The 23,249-nt window shown below is 29.9% G+C and overlaps 1 protein-coding gene across 1 annotated transcript; it reads left to right on the top strand.

Moving 5' to 3' along the window:
* Positions 1 to 3,896: 3,896 nt before the first annotated feature.
* On the top strand, positions 3,897 to 23,083 carry LOC136220128 (beta-amyrin synthase-like). The gene is made up of 18 exons (XM_066007839.1): positions 3,897 to 4,246; positions 4,393 to 4,578; positions 4,664 to 4,753; positions 4,828 to 5,025; positions 5,257 to 5,341; positions 8,330 to 8,496; positions 10,719 to 10,910; positions 12,001 to 12,114; positions 12,609 to 12,728; positions 13,178 to 13,300; positions 13,381 to 13,479; positions 13,856 to 13,912; positions 14,875 to 14,921; positions 15,012 to 15,155; positions 16,324 to 16,501; positions 18,170 to 18,253; positions 20,064 to 20,147; positions 22,828 to 23,083. The coding sequence occupies exons 1-18, from the start codon at positions 4,046 to 4,048 to the stop codon at positions 22,960 to 22,962; spliced, it is 2,304 nt and encodes a 767-aa protein (XP_065863911.1). The 5' UTR covers positions 3,897 to 4,045; the 3' UTR covers positions 22,963 to 23,083.
* The last annotated feature ends 166 nt before the right edge of the window (positions 23,084 to 23,249 follow it).

Genomic DNA, 23,249 nt, shown 5'->3' with positions numbered 1-23,249 from the left:
CTTAATTATTATTTTGTCATAATCAAAACCTCTATGGAAATTGTGTTTCAACACTAACCTGGTGGCGGATCTCCGCCACCCCTAGGCCAATTATTGGTACTGGTTTAACCGATCCACACTAGTCCACTAGGGACTAGGAGAGTCGGGAATTCGGCCTTCGTGAAGGGAGACAGATATCTCTATAGAATGGAACCCTATGGACGCTTTGGGCTACAGAGTTAACCATAGTGTTTGTCTTTTATAAGGCGAGGTTTATATACAGGGATACCCTCCAAGACGGAATACTGACAGATGAATTGACGGGACACTTAAAGATGATAGACCCCTTCAGTAGGAAATGGTTGACCGAGGATTCGTGAAAATCTCGGTGCCACATAGGGTTTTGACCTAGCTCAGACCTGGTACAGTGATATTTTACACTTTTTACCAATTGCATGTCTGTGGGTTTTTTTTTCAAATGAGGACTAAGTTTTTTTTTTATTGCGACTAGAAAATGATTGAGATTTTCCACGCTGCTAAAACCAATGATTTTTTAACACTTTTAAAATTACCCTTGACCATCTCAAAAGTAAAAAAATTCAAGAATTGATCATTTTCTAAGTAACTTTAAGTCTTCAATTTTTTTAATTTGAAGCCACTTAGATGTTGTTTGGTAAGGATAGAGAGAAAAAGCTACGAAAATGATGATTTTTGAAAATAAAAAATTTGGTTTCATAGTAAATGTGACACTAAACAACTTTCGTTCTTGAAAATTTTTATTTTGAGATTGTTAACGATCATTTTTATAATGTCAAACTAAAATATCATCGTTTGAGGTCCAAAAAACCTTATGATTACATTTTTTTTTTTTTTGTCAATTGCATGCTTATGATTTTTTTTTTCAAAATGGAGATTGTTTTTCCACTGAAAACAATGATCTGTTTAGTTTGATACTATAAAAATGACCGTTAACGATTTCAAAATGAAAAATTCAAAAAAATTAAATTTTTTATTACTATATCTATGATGGAACTAAATTTTTTACTTTCTCAAATCATAATTTTCGGAGCTTTCTCTCTCTAAACAATCACTTTATCTCTCCTCACCAAATAACACTCAAATGACATTAAAATTAAAAAAATTAAAGAATTAACGTTACTTAAAATATCATCGATTCTTAAAATGTTTTAATTTTAAAGTCCTTAACCATCATTTAAAAAAACTTTTTTAGCAAAGACCTTATCAATTTCTTAGTTGCCAAAAAATACTCCAATCCCCATTTGAAAAAAAAACCCATATATGTAATTGACAAAATATATAACCACAAATTTTTTTTTTTGGAATTTACCATATATATGTCATTAATTCATTAGTATTCAACTTTCCATTAATTTTGAGTGAAAAGAATGGATTTGGATTCTCAAGTTTGCTTTTAATTGGAAAGGGCATTTAATATTATATCTCAACCATTAATTGTGATGTAATAGTTCAATAAACAAATAATTAAATTTTAAAATTATGATAATTAAATCTTCACCATTGATTTTATAATTAATAGTTACAATTTTATTTGAAACTCATAAGTTTATGGAGAAATTTGATAAATTTTAATACAATGACAATTTTATAATTTCTACCAAACTTAAAGGTTTCGTATATTTGCATTTTCGGATCTTAATTTGCATGAAAATGGGCCAACAAGCAAAACACACCATTTTGCTGCGATGCTCGTGCTTTTTCAGACAAATTCCTTCCGTTGGCCTTAAAAAATGCAAATTACTGTTTTTTGGATTTAGTGTCTAATTTTTTTTTTTTTTTCTTATTCCGTTTAGAGTTAGTTTTAGTATTTTTCTTTTTCTATTTAAAAGAAAAATTTCGATTGTATTATTTAGTTTTTTTATAATCAATACATAAATTCCGATTTTTCCAATTTTTTCTAAATTTTAGAGGTTATCAATAAGTATTCGTACGCAAATCAATTATTTATAACGTGTCTCCGTTGTGTCAGAATCTTATTACAAAATTAACTATAAACATCAAAATCAGTTTAAAAAATTACTCATTTTACCTATATTTGATATTGTATTTTGGGTTAATTAAAAATAAAATCCCGTGGTGCCATGTCTTTTTTTATAGATTGGTATCTGTGGTTGGTAAAAAATTTATTTTTTCAAATTTGACCGATAGCGACTTCAAAATGAAAATTTTCAAGAATTAAAATTGTTTAGTATCATATTTACTATGGAACGACATTTTTTATTTTTCAAACTCATCAATTTCGGAGTTTTCTCTCTCTAAACATTAACTATCCGTCTCATAAAAAAACAACACTTAAATAATCTCAAACCTATAAAATTGAAGAATTTAATTTGTTTAAAATATGATTTAATTCTTGAAAAATTTTCATTTTGGGGTCATTATCGGTTAAATTAGGAAAAATGAAAATTTTGCAATCACAGATATCGATCTGAAAAAATGTGAAACCACCGGGTTTTATTTAACATTAATCTTGTATTTTTAAAATTCGAATAACAAATCTTGGTTGAAGATCTTCACGAACTGTGCTTTGCTGGAAAAAATAAACAAAAAAGTCATCTAATTATATCATTCTAATTATTTAAATTGGCATTTTGAAATTTAAATAAATATAAACAAAAAATTAAGTTCATGAAACATGTTTGTCATATTCAATTAGTTGGAAATGAAAAAAATAATAAAAAAATAATTAATTATTGTTAGCCAATTCCATGCTGAATATTAAAAAATATAAATTCACCTATCCATGTATGTGCAGGACGGTAGACAACATGCTATATGTTCAACACTACATTATTAATAGAATTATTATATATATATATATAATAATGGCTTAACATCATTAGCCCCCGGAAGTTTCAATGTATATCGATGACCTCCGAACTTGCTTAAAATGTTCTGATAACCCCATCAACTTATTTAAAATATAGTCAGGTAATCACGTGGTTACAAATAAATAATTTGCATGCGGAAGGTGTATTGCACGCGCCTTGAAAAAGTCAAACGACCTTGTATGAGATTCTAATATCAGAGAGGATAAGTTTTACAGTTAAGCAAATAAGAACTTATTTTTTAAATATGTCTTAAGCTATTCTGTGAATTATGTATTAACATTATGAGAGAATGTTATTACACAGAATAGATTGAAACATATTTAAAAAGAAGTTCTTACTTGTTCAACTGTAAAACTTGTCATCTCTGATATTAGAACCTCATATCTCGACCATGGTCGTTTTACTTTTCGAAGGCGCGTGCAACACACTTTTTGCATGTAAATTCTTCTTTACAACCGAGTGAATAATTGACTACAGTTTAAGCAGGTTGAGTAGGCTATCGTAGCATTTTAAGTAAGTTGAGGGGGTTATCGAGACACTTTAAAAGTTAAGGGATCCAATCAAGTTTTTTGGATAAGTTCGGAACCTAATTAATTCCAGGTTTAATTTCAAATAAAACCATGTGGTTTCACTTTTTTTTTTTTGCAGATCGGTACATGTTGGTGGCAAATTTTTCATTTTTCCAAATTTGACCGATAACAACCTTAAAATAAAAAAATTCAAATATTAAAGTTATTTAGTATCATATTTACTATGAAACCGTATTTTTTATTTTTCAAAATCAAATCTAAAAAGTTGAAGAATTAAAATGACTTAAAATATCATTTAGTTCTTGAAATTTTTTATTTTAAGACTGTTACCGGAAATTTGAAAAAATAAAAACTTTGCCAATCAGAGTGTTTTATTTGAAATTAACCTTTAGTTCTATATAAGATATTTTATTAGATAATGATGCCAACAACATCTTATAGCTATTTATACAAGTCATTGACTAAGTTATATTGTCTATATAAGTAAGAAATGTTGTCTCATTTTCTCACATACCTACCAAAAGTTTAAGTAAATGCCTATAAATAAACCCTATCACAAGCTTAAGAAAATCTCTACTTTCTTAAGCTTTTTGATATAAATTTGCACCTAAATTTCTTCTTCCTCTTTGCATATATATGTGAAGAAATTGAAATAAAGATCAAACAATGTGGAAGCTCAAAATCGGAGACGGAGTAGGAAACCCGTATTTATTCAGCACGAACAATTTCACTGGAAGACAAACATGGGAATTCGATGCAGATGCAGGCACACCTGAAGAGCTTGAAGAGATTGAGCAAGCTCGTCTTAACTTTTATAACAATCGTTACAAAGTCAAGTGTTGCGCCAATCTCATCTGGCAATTTCAGGTACTCTTTTTGTGCTACCTAATAATTGTATGCACTACAAGAAAAATTGGTATCACCGACGGACTTTTTCGTCGGTAATCCGTTGGTGATCCCATTAATTCGACGCATCGTTGCGAGAAAATTTTAATAAGTTGAATTCACTGTAGGCACTGAGAGAGAAGAGTTTCAAGCAGACAATAGCTACGGAAAGGATAGAGGAAGGGGAGGAAATAACGTACGAGAAGGTGACGACAGCAGTAAGGAGGTCAGCTCATTTCTTTTCGGCATTGCAAGCTAGTGACGGACATTGGCCGGCTGAAAATGCTGGCGTTAATTATTTTACGCAACCATTTGTAAGCGTATACTAATTCAATTCTATGTGTAAATTTCTATATATTTGAGTTTAATTAATTGTGGGAATTAATTATGTATATGTAGGTATTCTGTTTGTACATCACAGGACATCTGAATACGTATTTCCATGCGGAGTATCGTAGAGAGATCTTGCGATACATGTACAATCACCAGGTTTGTTTGAATTGAAATGAAATGAAATCGACGTCGAAAATAAATAGTAATACTAATTAAAAAAGGACGTGTAGAATGAAGATGGAGGGTGGGGAATAGATATAGAGAGCCACAGCTGTATGTTCTGTACAGTATTGAGCTACATATGTATGCGTCTTCTCGGAGAAGGTCCAGATGGCGGACAAGACAATGCGTGTGCCAGAGCTAGAAAATGGATACTTGATCATGGCGGCGCCACCTCTATTTCTTCTTGGGGAAAGACATGGCTCGCGGTATTTTTTCACTTTCATTCAATATCCAATGGGATTTCTCTATCGGAGACTTTCTACTATACACCGAGAGTAAAATATCCGATCAATTAAAAGATGGGTACATATTAACACATATTCAGTGTATTGCTCCCGGTTTACAGTAATAATTCTCCTCGTTCGATGGTGCATCATGCCTATACTCAAATTTCTTTCATATTGACATGATTTTTTTTTTGTCGTTGTTGTTGTTAGATACTTGGTCTTTTTGACTGGTCCGGATGCAATCCTATGCCTCCCGAGTTTTGGGTTTTTCCTTCTTTTCTTCCTATGCATCCAGGTACGTAATTCTATCCAGTTTAATAATTAATACTTCTTCCGTTTTAAAATAGATGATTTTCTAAAACAAAAAAAAAATCATGTTTCATAATATATAATGTTTTGATTTAACTCATACACATTAATCGATTTTTACAATATATACCTTAATAATTAGTGTGCCTTATACTCAAAAATTTATTATCCGAGGCAATTAACACACGGATAACAAAATGTTTTTTTTTTTGCTAAAATATTAAATCAATTAATTATATTTCTTAATTTTTATATATTCTCTTAAGCCGGCGAGAGTAAATACTTGAATGGGCATAATTAAAATCAATAATTATCGATTCAAAATTAATCACATTAAAAGCAGGGCCGGCTCTGGCATATACCAGAAGTCCAGCTGTCCATGGCCAAAATGGGCCCAAAGTTTTTTACCAGTAATTTTTTTTATTATAAACCTAAAATGTGACTAAATAATATGATATTTTAGACCTAAAACAAGCCATTATCTCGTATTTCGTCTACAGCTCATAAAATTTCAAGACCGATCCTGAATAATTAGAATTTAAAATTTTCCAAAATTGTACTTATTTTAAATCAATAATATAATTCGATTAAACGATTCAATTCAATTTATTTTTTTTAATTCAAATATTCAATCCGGTTCAAAAACCTCTAAAATCTACGTTTAACCCGGACAATAAAAACAGAACAGAAAACTCCAGAAAAAAAACCCTCTTAATGAAAGTAGATGTTCAATTAATACACAAAGCAATAATTTGTGTAAAAAGCAAGTGCGATGCACATTAATGATTAATATACATTATCCTTTTCATTGACTTAAAAATGTAGCCCATTTTAATTAGCCGGGTCCGACATGAGTTAGCTCCATTTAATTTTGGCTTATTACATTAGAAGCCCCTCAACTTGTTTCAAATGACAGATTGACCTCTAAACTTACAAAATATTAATAATTCTCTAAACTTGAGTGTTATTAATTCTCTAAACTTATTTAAAGTGAAGCAAAATAAAGGAGGATTGAGACAAATTAGAACATATATGCCTTTCAGGACCGGTCCTTTATGGGTCCTGGGCGAAATAAGAGATAAGAGACTCTTAGTAAAAAAAAATTATACTTAAAAGTTTAAAATAAAAATTTGGATATATTTTAGATCTAAAATATTTTATTAGTTGGTGCTCTTTTTAGGCCCGAATGTGTATTATAGCTATATTTATAATAATAAAAAATTTATTATATATATGTATTAAAAAAAAATTGGGCTCCTTTTGGCCTGGTCCCTAGGCGGCCGCACTCCTGGCCTATACCCAAGGCCGGCCCTGATGCCTTTAAGCAAGTTCATGGGGAGAAATAAACGCACATTTTGTTGTTTGATGTTTGCTGTTGGAAAAACAGAGATTCCATGCAGTTGAAAAATACTATTTTTCATGTATAAAAGGCAAACAATAGTTCTCTAACTAAACATTTAAAACTCTAATTTTTAATATGAAAAGAAAAACAATGAAAGAAAATTGAGTTAACAGACACCCCTTAAGTCATTTTCTGCAAATTTATGGTGGCAGTTGTGTTCATACGGATCCTAATGAACAAATGAATTTGATCATTCAGTGTTAAAACTAGTTTTATTAGAATTTTGTGGTGGAGATTGAATGTATTCTAAGGATTTAATAGGTCTAAATCTAACGGGGAATGATCAAATTGATTTTGTCATTAGGTCCATATGAACACACCTGGTCATGGCGGTTAGTTCACTTTAAATACGTTCAAGTAGTTAGGTCACTTGGCACGTTTTGAATTTTGTCATACATTTGGCATGTTTTGTCTAGTACACATTCTGTATTCGGATATGAACCCTTCTTTCATTGCTTTGAAACATACATAAAAACCTAAGAGGTACCGAGTGTTACATTTCGTGAGTTGAGGGAGCTAATCAATGCCTTATAGACATATAAAAGGGCACAAATTGTTACATTGATCGAGTTGAATGACTGATAGGTTGGCTATTAAGTAGAGACGACTAAATGATAAAATGATACAAGTTTAGGGGGCAACATAGATATTAATCCTTTATTTTTTAACTATTTTATCCAAATTCATTTATGAATGTATTTTTTATTTATTGAAGTCAGGATGAGATTGGGCCAGCTTTAGAAACCAATTTTTTTTTTTTTTAAATTAAATAAATAAAAAACCAATTTTCCAACCATCTCAATTAATATATTCATATTATAAAAAATAAACTAAAATTTTCATTTTTTTAAGAATTAAAAATTTAATAAAAAAGTGACACGTGGCATTGGTGTGGTCAACAGTCAAACACGTTTTCTATACGGGTCAATATTTTGACCGAACATAGGGGTGTAGGGGGTTGTATGTGATGTTTTTGGAAAGTTGAGGGGGTTGAGAGGTTGTCCCTAAGTTGAGGGGACCAGGTGAAAAAAAGTTACAAGTTTAAGGGGTTTGGTGCTTATTAAGCCTATAATAAAACAAAATCATAATAAAAAACGCGTTTGCTCATCGTCGCTTAGGCGGCGTCCAAGTGGCTCAGACGGAGCCCAGTCGGTTAAAAATAGCCTAGAAGTTAAAAAAACGTCAAGAGGGACTAATCGAAAAAAATCAGGACGGATTTTCGATTTCGAGCGCCTAAATAGTCTAGACGACCTTATTTTTTAAAAGTGTATATATGTATATATCATTTCTTTTTTAGCGGAAAAATATTTTACAATTTTTATAAATACAAAAAAAATTATATATTTATATAAATAGAAAATTTAATATTTACGTTTACTGTTTGCTGTTGGAAAATCAGTTACTGAAAAAAACTAATTTTAATTTATAAACGATAAACGATAGTTTTCTAATCAAACACCTAACACTTTTATTTTTAATATGAAAAGATGATGATAAAATTGAATAAAAAAGCACTTCCTAATATTTATTATTTTTTTTAAATGCTATAAATGCTTAATTAATGAAATGCAGCAAAGATGTGGTGCTATTGTCGTTTGGTATACATGCCAATGTCGTATTTATATGGGAAAAGATTTGTGGCCAAAACTACTCCACTCATTTTAGAATTGAGAGAGGAAATTTTCCTTGAGCCGTATGATTCAATTAATTGGACACGTGTACGTCATCTATGTGCAAAGGTACACATTTTAATTTTTTTTTTTTGAAAAGGGTACACATTTTAATTAATTATATTATTTTATTAATTTCTATATAGTTAATTAATTTAAGGCATAACACTCATTTAGTCCCAAAAACTATCAAAATTATCAATCAGGTCCCGAATTAAGAAAAAATATCAATATAAGTCCACATTTTAAGTAAAAATTGACAATTAAGTACATATCGAAAATCATTCGGTTGAGCAATTTCAAACTCTTTTCCCTAAATTCATTTTGAGTCAACAAATATACCATTACAGACCATGTCAAATAGTTACAGTTTCTAATTTTAAGATAGAATGATGACTCAATCGATGATTTTTGTTCAGTTCAGAGACCAAATTGAGTATTTTAATAAATTAAGGTTCTAATTAACTTTGAAGTTTTAGTTTAAATTAAAGGGTCAAATGAGTGTTATGCGTTAGTTTAATGCATAACACTCATTTGGCTGCTACACTTTGAAGTGAATTAGGACTTTAAACTATCAAAATGATCAATTAGGTCCATGAGTTTAGCAAAAATTATTAATTAAATATTCGTCATATCCTAAAATCAGAAACTGTGACAATTTGACATTGACTGCAATGCTATATGTGTCGGATCAAATGAATTTTGGGAAGAGGATCTGAAACTGTTCAACCGAATGATTTTCAAAGACACCTCTCAATTGATGATTTGTTAAGAATGGAGACTTAGTTAATAATTTTTTATTTGTTCATAGATCTGAATGACGATTTTGATAGTTTAAGGTTGTAATTGACTTTGAAAACTTAGTTTAAGGGGTCAAATGAGTGTTATGCCTTCATTTAATGCATAACACTCATTCGGCTTAAACTAAAACTTCAAAGTCAATTCAAAATCATTAATTAGGTCTCTGAGCTAAGCAAAAATTATTAATTGAGTTCTCATCCTATCCTAAAATTAGAAATTGTGACTATTTGACATGGAATGTAATAATCTCTGTGTTGGTTCAAAATTGGTTTGAAAAAGATGGTCTGAAACTGTTCAATCGAATGATTTTCGATGAGAACTCAATTGATGATTTTTGTGTAATTCAGAGACATGAATGATGATTTTGATAGTTTAAGAGTTTAGTTTAGGGGTCGATGAATTGTTATTGACTCATAAACTAAGATTTCAAGTCAATTAGGACCTTAAACTATCAAAATCATCAATGAGATTCATGAGCTAAACAAAAATCATTAATTGAGTCTTCATCTCATTCGAAAATAAAAAACAGTAACTATTTCACATGGACATCCTGTATTGAATCAAAATGAGTTTGGAAAAGATAGTATGAAACTGTTCAACCAAATGATTTTCGATGAGAACTCAATGATGATTTTTTCTTATAATGATGATTCAATTGATAATTTTTATTTAGTTCAGAGACTTTATTGATGATTTTGATAGTTTAAGTTTGAGAAGTCAAATGAGTATTATCCCATTAATTTAAGGCATAACACTCATTGGCCCCTAAACTAAAACTTTAAAAATTAGGACCTTAAATTATCAAAACCATTAATTAGAACCATGAGCTAAGCAAAAACTATCAATTGAGTATTCATCATATCCTAAATCAGAAACCATGACTATTTAACATGAACTGCAATGATCTCTATATTGACTCAAAATGGGTTTGAGAAAAATAGTCTGAAACCGTTCAACCGCATGATTTTCGATGAGAAATCAATGATGATTTTTATTTAGGATGATGACTCAATTAATAATTTTTACTTAGTTAAGGAATCTGATTGATGATTTTAATAGTTTAAGGTCCTAATTGACTTTCAAGTTTTAGTTTAGGGGCCAATGAGAGTTATTGATCCCCAAACTAAGATTTCAAGTCAATTAGAACCTTAATTGTCAAAATCATCGATTAGGTCTCTAAGCTAAGTAAAAAATTTCAATTGAGTCATCATTCTATCCTAAAATCAGAAACTGTAACTATTTGACATGGACTGTAATGATCTTTGTATTGACTCAAAATAGATTTCAGAAATATGATTTGAAACTGTTCAACCGAATAATTTTTGACGAAGACTCAATAGTAAATTTTACTTAATTGGTGATTTTAATAATTTAAAATCATAATTGAATTTAGTTTAACGAGCCAAATGGGTGTTACGTGGAATTTTTATATATCTAATTAATGTAAATTAAATTGATATATTAATTAATTAATTAATTAATTAATGCAGGAGGATTTATATGTTCCCCATACTTGGGTTCAAGACTTTATGTGGGACAGTTTATATTTACTTTCTGAACCTCTTCTAACTCGGTGGCCTTTTAACAAATTAATAAGAGAGAGAGCACTTCAAGACACTATGAATTTAATTCATTATGAAGATGAAAATAGTAGATATATCACCATTGGATGTGTGGAAAAGGTAAATATTTAAATATAGATCTGTTTACGGGTCCGAATATTTGTCCAATCCGTGTTTTCTGGACCGGGTTTGGACAAAAAAAATTGATCTTAGGTCTAGTTCGGCCAGGATCGTTAAATCCCATCTATTTTCGTTAACGGGTTTGAGATTTATAAAAATAGTATAATCCGGTCTGGTCCGGTCCACCTATTAATATTAATTAGTAATTTTTATATATTTATATATTAATATTTGGGAAAAAGTGAAATAAACTTTGTAGTTTAGCCGATTTGCAAAAAAAAAAAAAACAATCCACGTGGTTTAAAAATTTGTAAATATGGGTTTGTGCTTTTTGCAGTTTCTTCAAAAATTATTGTTGTGACTATTTACTCCAAAATAGAGTGATTTGGAACAATTAAAAAGACTGATTTTGTAAATTATCCAAAATTTAAGGTCTAACTTTGCAAATCAACTAAATCACAAGTATTGTTTTTTAACTGCAAAATTCACAAAGTACAAACTCTATTTGCAAACTTTTAAATCAAGAAAACTGTTTTTACAGATCGGCTAAACCACGAGCACAAGGTTTATTTTTGTACTTTTTCCTAATATTTATTTTTTATTATTAAAAATGTATATATTTTTAGGTGGGCTTATATAGGTTGAGCTTGAGATTTAATTTTTAAACCCAAACCCGTCTAAATTATAAGCGGGTTGGGCTGAGAATTCTATTCAATAGTTTAGTATTTCTATCAGTTTAAACTACTGATTTACCCGTTACTTATTATTAGAAGTAAATTATATTTTTGATGCCTAAACTTTAGCATATTTAAATTTTGATACCTAAAATTTATTTATTTTTACTTAAAAATGATTATTTTAAATATAAAAAATACATTTTTGTATTTTTCTTTAAAATAATAGTTCTTATTGTAAAAATAAATTTCAAATATCAAAGTGCAAATCTGTTAAATAAAAGTTAAGACTTTATAATATATTACTAAAAATACGAGAACTAAAGATAACAAATATAACGACTAATAATTATCACTTAATTAAACACTTTTTAGTACTAAATTTTTCATTAATTAATTCATTTATATATATATAGGCATTATGTATGCTTTCATGCTGGGTAGAAGATCCAGAAGGCATCTGTTTCAAAAAACACCTTGCAAGGATTCCAGATTACTTTTGGCTCGCAGAAGACGGACTCAAAGTTTCGGTAAAATAAACGCATATTTGGTTCTCGTGATATTCAAAATCTTATCATTGGTGATCCGTGATATCATTTAGTAACAAGACATTTAATCCGTCTTGATGAAAATTCAACTGATTTGTTAATTTTTATCATATGGTATAATTTTTTATACGTTGATTATTTAATTTTTTTCTGTATAGGTTTAATATATATATAGATAAATAAGAAAATAATTAATTTTTTTATTTATCATATTAAGTCTATATGGAAATAAATAAATAAATAATTCTATATCTATATAACGTTTCAAAAAATATGCCATTTTGTGGGAAAAATTAATAGATCGGTTAATTTTCAGTAATTTTCATTAAGTCGGTTATGATATTACATGGAGAAAATGATAAAATTTTGGATACCACATGGGCTAAATAGAAAGTTTAAATCCTTATTGATATTCATTTGAAAAATATAATATATAATTAATCATAATTAATTAATGATTCAATATATAAATTTAGGGATTCGGCAGTCAGGCATGGGACGCTAATTTCGCCTTCCAAGCATTGTTTCTCAGCGATCTCGGTGATGAAGTTATGCCGGCTATCGTTAAAGGATATGATTTTGTAAAGAAAACTCAGGTATACATGATCATACTTAATTTGTGATATATACATGACTATTATGTTGGCGGACCAATTTTACATCTGCGTATATATAAATTCACGCAATCTTAATACCTAATCCCAATCTTTCGGAAATAGGGAGGCGGAAGCATTCCTAGTAGGAGTGCTTCCGGCGGCCGAGGAGACCAGTGCCCATGCCCCTCTTTGTCGTCGCCCTTGCTTAGGGTTGTAAATGAACCGGGCCGCTCATGAGCGGTTCGGTGTTCGGCTCGATAAAATCTCGATGGTGTTCGACTTGATTTATAAATGAACTGAGCATAAACACAGGAAAGCTCGACTCGTAAGCTCGATTATAGGTTCATGAATAAGCTCATGAGCAAGCTCGATTATAATGTTCATAAACATGATCATAAGTTTTTCTTTTTATTGAACTAATAATTTATGGGTGTATTAATTAACGGCAGATAAAGGATAATCCGTCCGGAGACTTTAAAGGTGCGTTCCGTCACATTTCAAAAGGAGCGTGGCCGTTCTCCGACCAAGACCATGGCTGGCAAGTTTCTGATTGCACCGCAGAAGGGTTGAAGGTATAATTAATTAATTTTAAGACAAATTAATTAATTATCTTAATTCAATTACTAATTATAGAAAAAAAAAATTGGTATAGTGTCTTATATATGGATCACAATTGCCAACGGAAATCATCGGTGAAAAAGCAGATCCTCAGCGGTTATACGATGCAGTCAATATTATACTTTCTCTTCAGGTAACTAATGAATTCACCTTTTTACTACATTGGCAACGAAACAAGTCGTTGCCAAACATACTTTTTCGCATATAATTATCAATAGCAATAACTTCTGGTCGTCATAAAAAATGTTCGTTACTGAAATTTTTTGGCAACAATATATTTGTTGCGAAAGGTTGTCTCTGGTAAATCTGAACGCATACGAAAATGAAATTTAACTTTCGCAATAATATATGATGTTGCTATAGAGTATATCTTTTACATTTTAGCAACAAAGATTTTTATTGCCATAAAGTTTAAAGTTTAACAACAACTTTTTGTGTCGCAAAATCTTGTTACTAAAAAACAATTTGTTTACCGGTGACGATAGATGATTAAACATGAATAATTGCAGAGCAAAAACGGTGGTGTAGCACCGTGGGAGCCGGTGAGGGGAGCACCATGGTTAGAGGTAAGCCTAATATTTAGTCATCATATTTTAATAATATACTGCTTAGTTTTCGTATTTTACTAATAAATTGTTTAGTCCTTAACTTTTGTTCAATTCAACAGTTTAGTCCCTCTATAAAGGACTAAACTATTGAATAGAACAAACGTTTATAATTAAATAATGTATTATTAAAAATATGTGAACTAACCAGGGTGTTAGGAAAAACTATATAGACTAATAAATTATTTACCTTTAATTATAAAGTAATTAATTTATTAGTTGTCTTCTTTTTATCTAATGCACTGTTTAAAACTCTATTTTAAAAATCACATTATAAGGTCCTTATCATTTGTCATTGTTAACCTTTTGATCATTCTGTCTATTTTTTTAGATTTTTAACTGTTATATTCAACATAAACATGAAGACAGAAAATAACAGAGTAACATGGCATTTTTGTATCGCACTATAGTTGTACGGAAAGTTAATATATATTTGGTTAAAAATCTAAAAAAAATAGAAAAAAACACCAAAGGATTAACAGTGAAAAAAAAGGACCGTATAATGTATTTTTCAAAATAGGAGGATTAAACAGTGTATTACGTAAAAAGGTTTGACTAATAAATTATTTTACCCTTAATTATAAGATAAATAAGTTATTAGTCCATATATTTTTATTTAATACACTGTTTAGTCTTCGTATTTTAATAATAAACTGTTTAGTCCTTAAATTTTATTTTATCAACAGTTTAGTCCCTCAAATATTTGAATTATTAAGCAGTTTAGCGTCACTATAAGGAACTAAATTGTTGAATAGAACAAACATTAAAAATGAAACAGTATATTATTAAAATATAAGGATTAAAGAGTGTGTTCAATAAAAATATATTGACTAATAAATTATTTATCGTTAATTATATATGAGATTTTTTTTTTTAATTTTAAATTAATTGCTTAACTTGAGTTTGGTGTTCAAAATTATTAGATATTGAATCCCATGGAATTTTTGGAGAACATCGTGGTTGAGCATGAGTAAGATTTTCAATTAATTAGTTAATGAATTAATGAATTCTTTGTTGATTATAGAAAAATTAATGAAATTAATTAATTAATTATATATAGATACGTGGAATGCACGTCATCGGCGATTGACGCGTTGGTTATGTTCAAGAAGATGTGTCCCGGGCACCGGACTAAAGAAATTGACAATTTTCTATCGAATGCCATCCGTTATATTCAAGATATTCAAGAAGCTGATGGTTCTTGGTACGTATATATCCAATTCAGTGACGGATTCACGATTCACTGATAGGAGTGTTTGTCGTGGTTTCTCTTAATTGATAGATGCTAAATTGTTGTTTTTGGTGTGTTATACAAAAAAAAAAAAAGTCGCATATATACACAATTTCTATAAAAAGTTGGGTGTTTTCGGATGACCAGTGATTACTCAAGCCCTCTTTGAATCTATCCTTGGTCCGATCACACGTCATATCTATGGCTGTAATTGAGTCGAGCTTTGGTTTGCTCATCTCTGGCTCGACAGAAAATGGACGAGCTCGAGCTTAATATCATGTTTGAGCTCGGTTCATTAAAAAAATCTATAATCGTGTGCTGCTCTCGAACATCTTGTTTATTTGTTTACTGGCTTTGATTTCGAGCAGTTTGTTAGTTCTATTTATGAACAATTCATTAATTATGCAAAACTATGTAGTTTTATATTTCACATTTTATAGAAACGGTTAAAATAAATAAATAATCGAATGAGCTTACTCACTAGTTTGTTAATGAACATTATAATTGAGCTTGTTCACGAACCAATAACCAAGTTTGCTCGCGAGCTTTCGAGTCGAGTTTTGTCGTGCTCAAACTCGATTTGTTTACGAAGGGAGTCTCTCAAACTCGGCTCAGTTATAAATCGAGTCGTTTACGAACGAGCTTTTTATAGAGCTGAACGTCGAGCCACACATTAGTACTCGGCTCGTTTACAGTCCTACTCTTATATGCGTTCGACCAATAATTAATGATACGTCACACATAATAAAATATTAACTGCGTAATTAACTAATTATATATATTTCATTCAACTATTTATACAAAATTCTAATCCCTAAAATATAAACTTTAAACTATAAATTCTAGACATTAAAATATGTGACGTGTCATTACATTATTGATATGACCCGTCGCACCGTATTAGTCATGTCTACGGGTGTTAATAAGCATTAGTAGTCCGTAAACTATTCGAGTTCGGTTCCGTCAAAGCTCAACTGGGTCAAAACTTGACCAGATTTGTTCAAAGCTCGGCTCAGTTCGAGAGGGTTCGACTTGAGATATTAACAAGCCAATACCGAATCTACTTAGGTCCAGGCTCGGATACTATTTTTTTTCTTGCAAAAAATAAAATAATGATATGCAAATAAAACATGGTTTGTAGGTACGGAAATTGGGGGATTTGCTTCATATATGGAACATGGTTTGCCATTGTCGGGCTATCGGCTGCCGGAAAAACTTACGACAACTGCCCGGCGGTGAGAAAGGGCGTTGACTTTCTACTTAAAAATCAAAGCAAAAATGGTGGTTGGGGAGAGAGCTACCTTTCTTGCCCTAACAAGGTTTCAATTTCTTTTCATTCAACTCTTATTATTCAATTTAATTAGGTGTAAATTTAAAAAAAATAATAATAATAATAATCACTGTGATTACACGAATTGTCAAACGTATGCCTGTAATTTTCTTTTGCGATCAAGAGAGAATTAAGGTTCTCGCTTTACTAAAAACAATGATCTTTTAATTTAACACTCTAAAAAAATAATCTTTAACGATCTCAAAATAAAAATTTCCAATAATTAAAGTTGGAAATTTTCATTTTGAGATTATTCAGATGTTGTTTGGCGATGAGATATAATGTTAATGTTTAGAAGGACAAAACTCCAAAAACGATGGAAAAAGTGGTTTCAAAAGAAACATACATTAAAGAACTTTAATTCTTAAAAATTTTCATTTTGAGGTCGTTATCGGTAATTTTTAGAGTGTCAAAATAAAAGATCATCATTTTTAGTAAAGCGAGAAACCTTAGTCCTCTCTTGGTCGTAAAAAAAAAAACCCACATGCATACGTTTGACAATTCGTGCAACCAAAATGATTTTTTATCCTAAAATGGTCACTCAATTTCAATCCCTCAAAAAAATTCTCGTGGTTACACGAATAGTCAAACACATGCTTGTGCTTTTTTTTTTTTTTTTGCGATGTTAGGAGAACCGAGGTTGTTGTTGCTTTGCTAAAAACGATGACCATTTAGCTTAACATTCTGAAAATGACGGTTAACGACATCAAAATGAAAATTTTCAATAATTAAAATTGTTTTAATCAACTTTAACTGTTGAAATTTTTTATTTTGATGTTATTTAGCAGTTTGACGATGAGAGATAAAATGAATGTTTACAGAAGAAAACTTGAAAAATGATGATTTTAGAAAAGAAAAAACGTGGTTCTATAGCAAATGTGGTATTAAACAACTATAATTTTTGGGTAAATTACACCTATGGCCACTGAAGTTTACCCATTTTTACATGATGGCCACTGAACATTTCTTCCCGGTATGGCCACTGAACTTTACACTTTTTAACACCGGTAGCCACTTAACGCCTCAAAACGACCATTGATGGCTAAAAATAAAAAATCCAAAGCGTTAATGATATTTTAATGAAGTTTAATTCTTGAAAATTCTCGTTTTGAGGTCATTTAGATGTTGTTTGGTTAGAAGAGAAAAAATGAATTTTTAGAGAGAGAAAGCTCCAAAAAATGTGATTTTTTAAAATAAAAAATGTGATTTTATGGTAAATTTCGTTCTGAACAACTTTAATTCTTGAATATTTTCATATTGAGGTCGTTAACGATCTTTAACGGTCATTTTAAGAAGTTAGCTAAAATTGAGTGGTCACCAGTGTTAAAAAGTGTAAAGTTGAATGGCAATACCGGGAAGAAATGAAGTGGAGTGGCCATAATGTGAAAATGGGTAAAGTTCAGTGGCCATGGATGTAATTTACCCTATAATTTTTAGAAATTTTCATTTTGAGGTCACTAACAGTATTATAAAACTAAAAATTTCTCGTTTCTATTAAAGCGAGAACCTCAATCCTCTCTTGATCGTAAAAAAACCTACGACATACGTTTGACAATTCGTGTAACTTGAAGGATTTTTTTTTTTTAATTTGCCCTTTAATTATTATAAACTATTATTATTTTTGGATATTATTATTAATTTCTTTTAATTAATTCAGATATACACACCTCTTGATGGAGGGAACCGATCCAATTTAGTTCATACTGCGTGGGCCATGTTGGCTCTAATTCATTCTGGCCAGGTTCTCTCTCTTTTTTCTTTTATAAATTTCTAGAAATTGCATATACCGTAATCGAGTCGAATCGAACCGAGTTTTAATCTGCTCATACTGAAGTTTTCAAACTCAATATCTTATTTGAACTCGATTTATTAAAAAAAAAATTATCTAATTAAAGAACTCATTAATTCTATTCATAAATTTTATTCGTGAACAACTCATTATTGTGTTTATAAGAAAGATCACGAGCAAAATTTTACACTTACAAAACTAAAGTTTTAAATAAAATTACATAGTTTTATATTTTTTTTATAAAAATATTATTATTGAAAAATAATCGAACCAAGTTTGTTTAGGAACATTATAATCAAGTTTTGTTCATGAACCTATCATATGTTTTCGAAGTTCAAATTCGGCTCATTATGAATCGAGTTTCAAGATTGTGTTTAAATTTGATTTATTTATAAATTAAACTGAACAAGATTATGCTTTTATTGAACGTCGAGTTGCTATGGAGCAATACGACTCATTTAGAGCTTTATTCGCGCATTTGGTTAATATTTTAATATCATGTTTTATATTAACGTTTAAAATTTATGAATTTTGGGATTTATAATTTAATTTATTTTAATACTAATCAACTAAAATATATTTGGAAAAAGTATAAAAAGTTACACATGGTTTGTCAAAATTACAAACACAGACATGTGGTTTAAAAAATTGCAAATAAAAATATGTGTTATATTTTATTTACAAAACAAAATATTTTAAATTATAATATTAAGTTCTGATTACAACCAATGACATTTTTATTTTAAAAAAATTATTCTTACGTATCGATAAAACACACCTCCCTAAATCAAGCCATAAATTATATTAGACTTAATAGACACTCATCCCTCTAAACTTGTAACTTTTTTTCACTTGGCCCCCTCAACTTAGGGGACAACCTATCAACCCCTCAACTTTCCAAAAACATCACATACAACCCCTTACACCCCTATGTTCGGTCAAAATATTGACCCGTGTAGAAAACGCGTTTGACTGTTGACCACACCAATGTCACGTGTCATTTTTTTTAATTAAAATTTTCCATTTTGACATAAGAATTCTGATCAAAATCCATGTCTGGTAGTTGCTCGCCGAGCACAATTGGACTTGCTCGCCGAGCAGGGGTCTCAATGGAAAAATTTAATAAAAAATGACATGTGGCATTGGTGTGGTCAACAGTCAAGCGCGTTTTCTACACGGGTCAATATTTTGACCGAACATAGGGGTGTAATGGGCTGTATGTGATGTTTTTGGAGAGTTGAGGGGGTTGAGAGGTTGTCCCCTAAGTTGAGGGGGGCAGGTGAAAAAAAGTTACAAGTTTAAGGGGTTGGGTGCCTATTAAGCTATCATATTATACAAATTTTACGTTTTTTTATTAATCAGACCATTTATGAATTAAATTGATATTTAAATTTATTTTATATAGCTGTAATTCGATTTTGGAATCTATATTTAACCAATATGTAAATGTAATTAATATATATATATATATATATATATATATATATATATATATTCTTGATTGGTAGCTAATTATACAATATGAATATTTTGTCAAAATGTAAAATTATATTAAATTATTACCAGATTATATTATAAAATCTCGAGAAGTTTCATCGTAAACCGAAACCAGTACTAATCCTTTCACTCAAATGATATCACGTGGACAGTCGTCTTATTTTAGAAATTTTCATAAAATCTCCATTATATTTTTTTTTTTTGAATCACTCCATTATTTTTTTAAAATATCCATTTTAAAATAAATTTAATGAATATTATATAGGCAAAGCGGGACCCAACTCCTATCCACCGTGGGGCAAAATTATTGATCAACTCTCAGCAGGAGGACGGCAGCTTTCCACAACAGGTAATATTTATATATTTTAATAATAATAAAACGAAATTTTTTAAAAATAAATCTCCTGTTTTGACGGATTTACAACCACAGTTCTCGTGATTTAAAAATTGGGATAATGTATCAAAATAGGTCTAAGGTTTTTGGAAAAATACTAATTTAGACTCAACGTTCCAAATAGCAGTAATATAGGCTTAACGTTTACAACATAATATCAATTTAGGTTTAACGTTTACAATATAGCATCAATTTAGACCTCACGTACAAAATAGCACCAATGTAGGCTTAACGTTTACAAAATAATACGAATTTAAGCTTAACGTTTACAAAATATATCCAATTTAAGCTAAACTCATAATTAAATTAACCATATTATATTCTTTTCCTATTAATTTTATATGTTATTTCTATTTTCTTATTTATTATAATACACTAGTTAAAATAATATTGATACAAAATAATATGATTAATTTAATTATGACGTTTAGCTTAACTTGTATATATTTTGTACGTTAAGCTTAAATTCGTATTATTTTGTAAACGTTAAGCCTATATTGGTACTATTTTGTACGTGAGGCCTAAATTGATGCTATATTGTAAATGTTAAGCCTAAATTAATATTATGTTGTAAACGTTAAGCCTATATTAGTGTTATTTTGAACGTTGAGCCTAAATTGGTACTTTTCCAAAAACCTTAAACCTATTTTGATACCTTATCCCTTAAAAATTTGCTTTATATTTTGTACAGTTATAAACTCAAACATTCTATCAAAAATTATTGTCGTGACTTTATCTCGGAAGCGAGGGATTTGAAGCAATTAAAAAAACTAACTTTGAAAATTACTCAAAATACAATATCTGAATTTACAAATTAACTAAACCACAAGTATTATTTAATTAAAAATTTAATTTAACTGCAAAATTCATTAAACACATAACTTATGTTTGTAAATTTTTAAATCATGAGAAATGTCTTTGCAAATCAGCCAAATCACAAAATTTATTTTTATCTTTTTCCATAACAAAAAGTAAATAATTTATCAATCACTACATTTTTAATTAACATACTATTTAATAATTATATTTAATACACTGTTTAATTCTTAACTTTTCTTTTATTCAACGATTTAGTCCTTCAAATATTTAAATTATTAAACAGTTTAGTCTTTCTATATGAGACTAAACTATTGAATGAAACAAAAGTAAAGAATTAAACAGTGGATTATTAAAATACGAGGACTAACAATGAATAAGTAAAAATGTACGGACTAATAGAGGGTTAAATGCATCGTCGGTCACTGAACTTTCATAATTGTCTGAAAATGGTCACTCAACTTCAATTTATCTCAATAAAATCATCAAACTTTCAATTTTATCTCAATTAAGTCACTTCTGCGACTTCAAGAGCAAAAGGGCATCGAAAAAGTGACATGGCTGCCACATCAATATTAGTCAACTTTCACCGCTGACCTAAACGACACGTGGCTGCCATCTAGTTGCCATGTGGCTGCCACCTAACTGATCGAAATGACATGTGTCAGCTAGGTGGAGTCGTTTCGGTCAGCTACGTGGTAGTCACGAGTTGTTTCAATTAGCAGCGAAAGTTGACTCATGCTGATATGGTAGCCAAATCATTTTTTCGAGGTATTTTTACTCTTGAAGTCGCCAGAGTGACTTAATTGAGACAAAATTTAAAGTTGAGTAATTTTATTGAGACAAATTGAAGTTGAGTGACCATTTTAAGACAACTATAAAGGTTCGGTAATGAATGCTGCATTTAACCCGACTAATAAATTATTTATCAACCAATTAAGGTTGGTTTAAGTGGTTAAACGTCTCAAATCGCTTAAGCTAGAACTCAAGTTCGATTCCTAATATACGCGGAAAGCTTTAATTGGAAGATGATCTACCTAAAGGGGCTTTGACGAGCCTCGAACCGAGAAATCAGACGAACTATTAAAAAAAATTAGGCATTACATCCATTTGGGTCCCCGGACTAAAACTTCAAAATCAATTAGGACCGTAAACTGTCAAAATCATCAATCAGATCCCTGAACTAAGAAAAAATCATCAATTAAGTCATCATCCTATCTTAAAATCAGAAAATGTGACTATTTGATATAGACTGTAATAATCTCTGTGTTGGTTCAAAATGAGTTTGGAGAAGAGGGTTTGAAACTGTCCAACCGAATTATTTTTTATGAAGTCTCGATTGATGATTTTTGTTTAGAATGAGGACTCAATTGATGATTTTCCATTAATTCAGGAACCTAATTGATGATTTTGATAGTTTAAAGTCGTAATTGACTTAAAGTCTTTGCCTAGGGAGTCAAATGGGTAAAAAAAAAAGTGGCCCGGTCGCACTACGCGTCCCCACAGCGAGGGTCCGGGGAGGGGTCTCACCACAAAGGTGTACTGGGGGCAAGTCTTCCCCTGCCAATTTATTTGGCAAGAGGCCGCTCCTAAGACTCGAACCTGTGACCTCTTGATTACACGACAACAACGTTTACCGTTGCGCCAAGGCTCGCCTCTAGCGAGTCAAATGGGTATCATGACAAAAAAATTATTTATCTAAAGTTATTTATTTTTTTTTATTATTTTTTTTAATCTAAAGTTATTTTAAAATTACTAATATTTCTAAAGATTTATTTATATTATTAATTAATTAAATTGTTTAATTATTTAATTATAGGAAATATTGGGATCATTCAAGAATAACAATATGTTACACTATCCAATATACAAGGACTGTTTTCCATTGTGGGCCCTGGCTGAATACCGCAAACGTATACCATTGCCATCTTCTACCTTCAGCAATATTTATTAATATTATTTATTTATTTATTATTTTCCAACAATTTCTTTTTTTTTTTTGTGAAATAAAAAAATTTGCACAAATTAATATATACAGAGAGAAATTTTAATATATACATTTTATAATTAATTAAAAATCGTATATATGAATGTAATTTCATTTCACAATGTATTCAATTCAAGTTCATTTTCTAATAATATATTGTTTTCCTTCATTAATTTGTTTCTCGCAACATGTATATAGTGGCCGAGCCAGAATTTCATATTTAGGAGGCTAAATTTATCATGTGATTTGGGTAA

Source organism: Euphorbia lathyris, chromosome 1 (assembly GCF_963576675.1).
Source record: "Euphorbia lathyris chromosome 1, ddEupLath1.1, whole genome shotgun sequence".
Classification (NCBI taxonomy): Eukaryota; Viridiplantae; Streptophyta; class Magnoliopsida; order Malpighiales; family Euphorbiaceae; genus Euphorbia; species Euphorbia lathyris.
The sequence above is the reverse complement of the archived record's forward strand: the minus strand, read 5'-3'. Positions and strand labels throughout refer to the sequence as shown.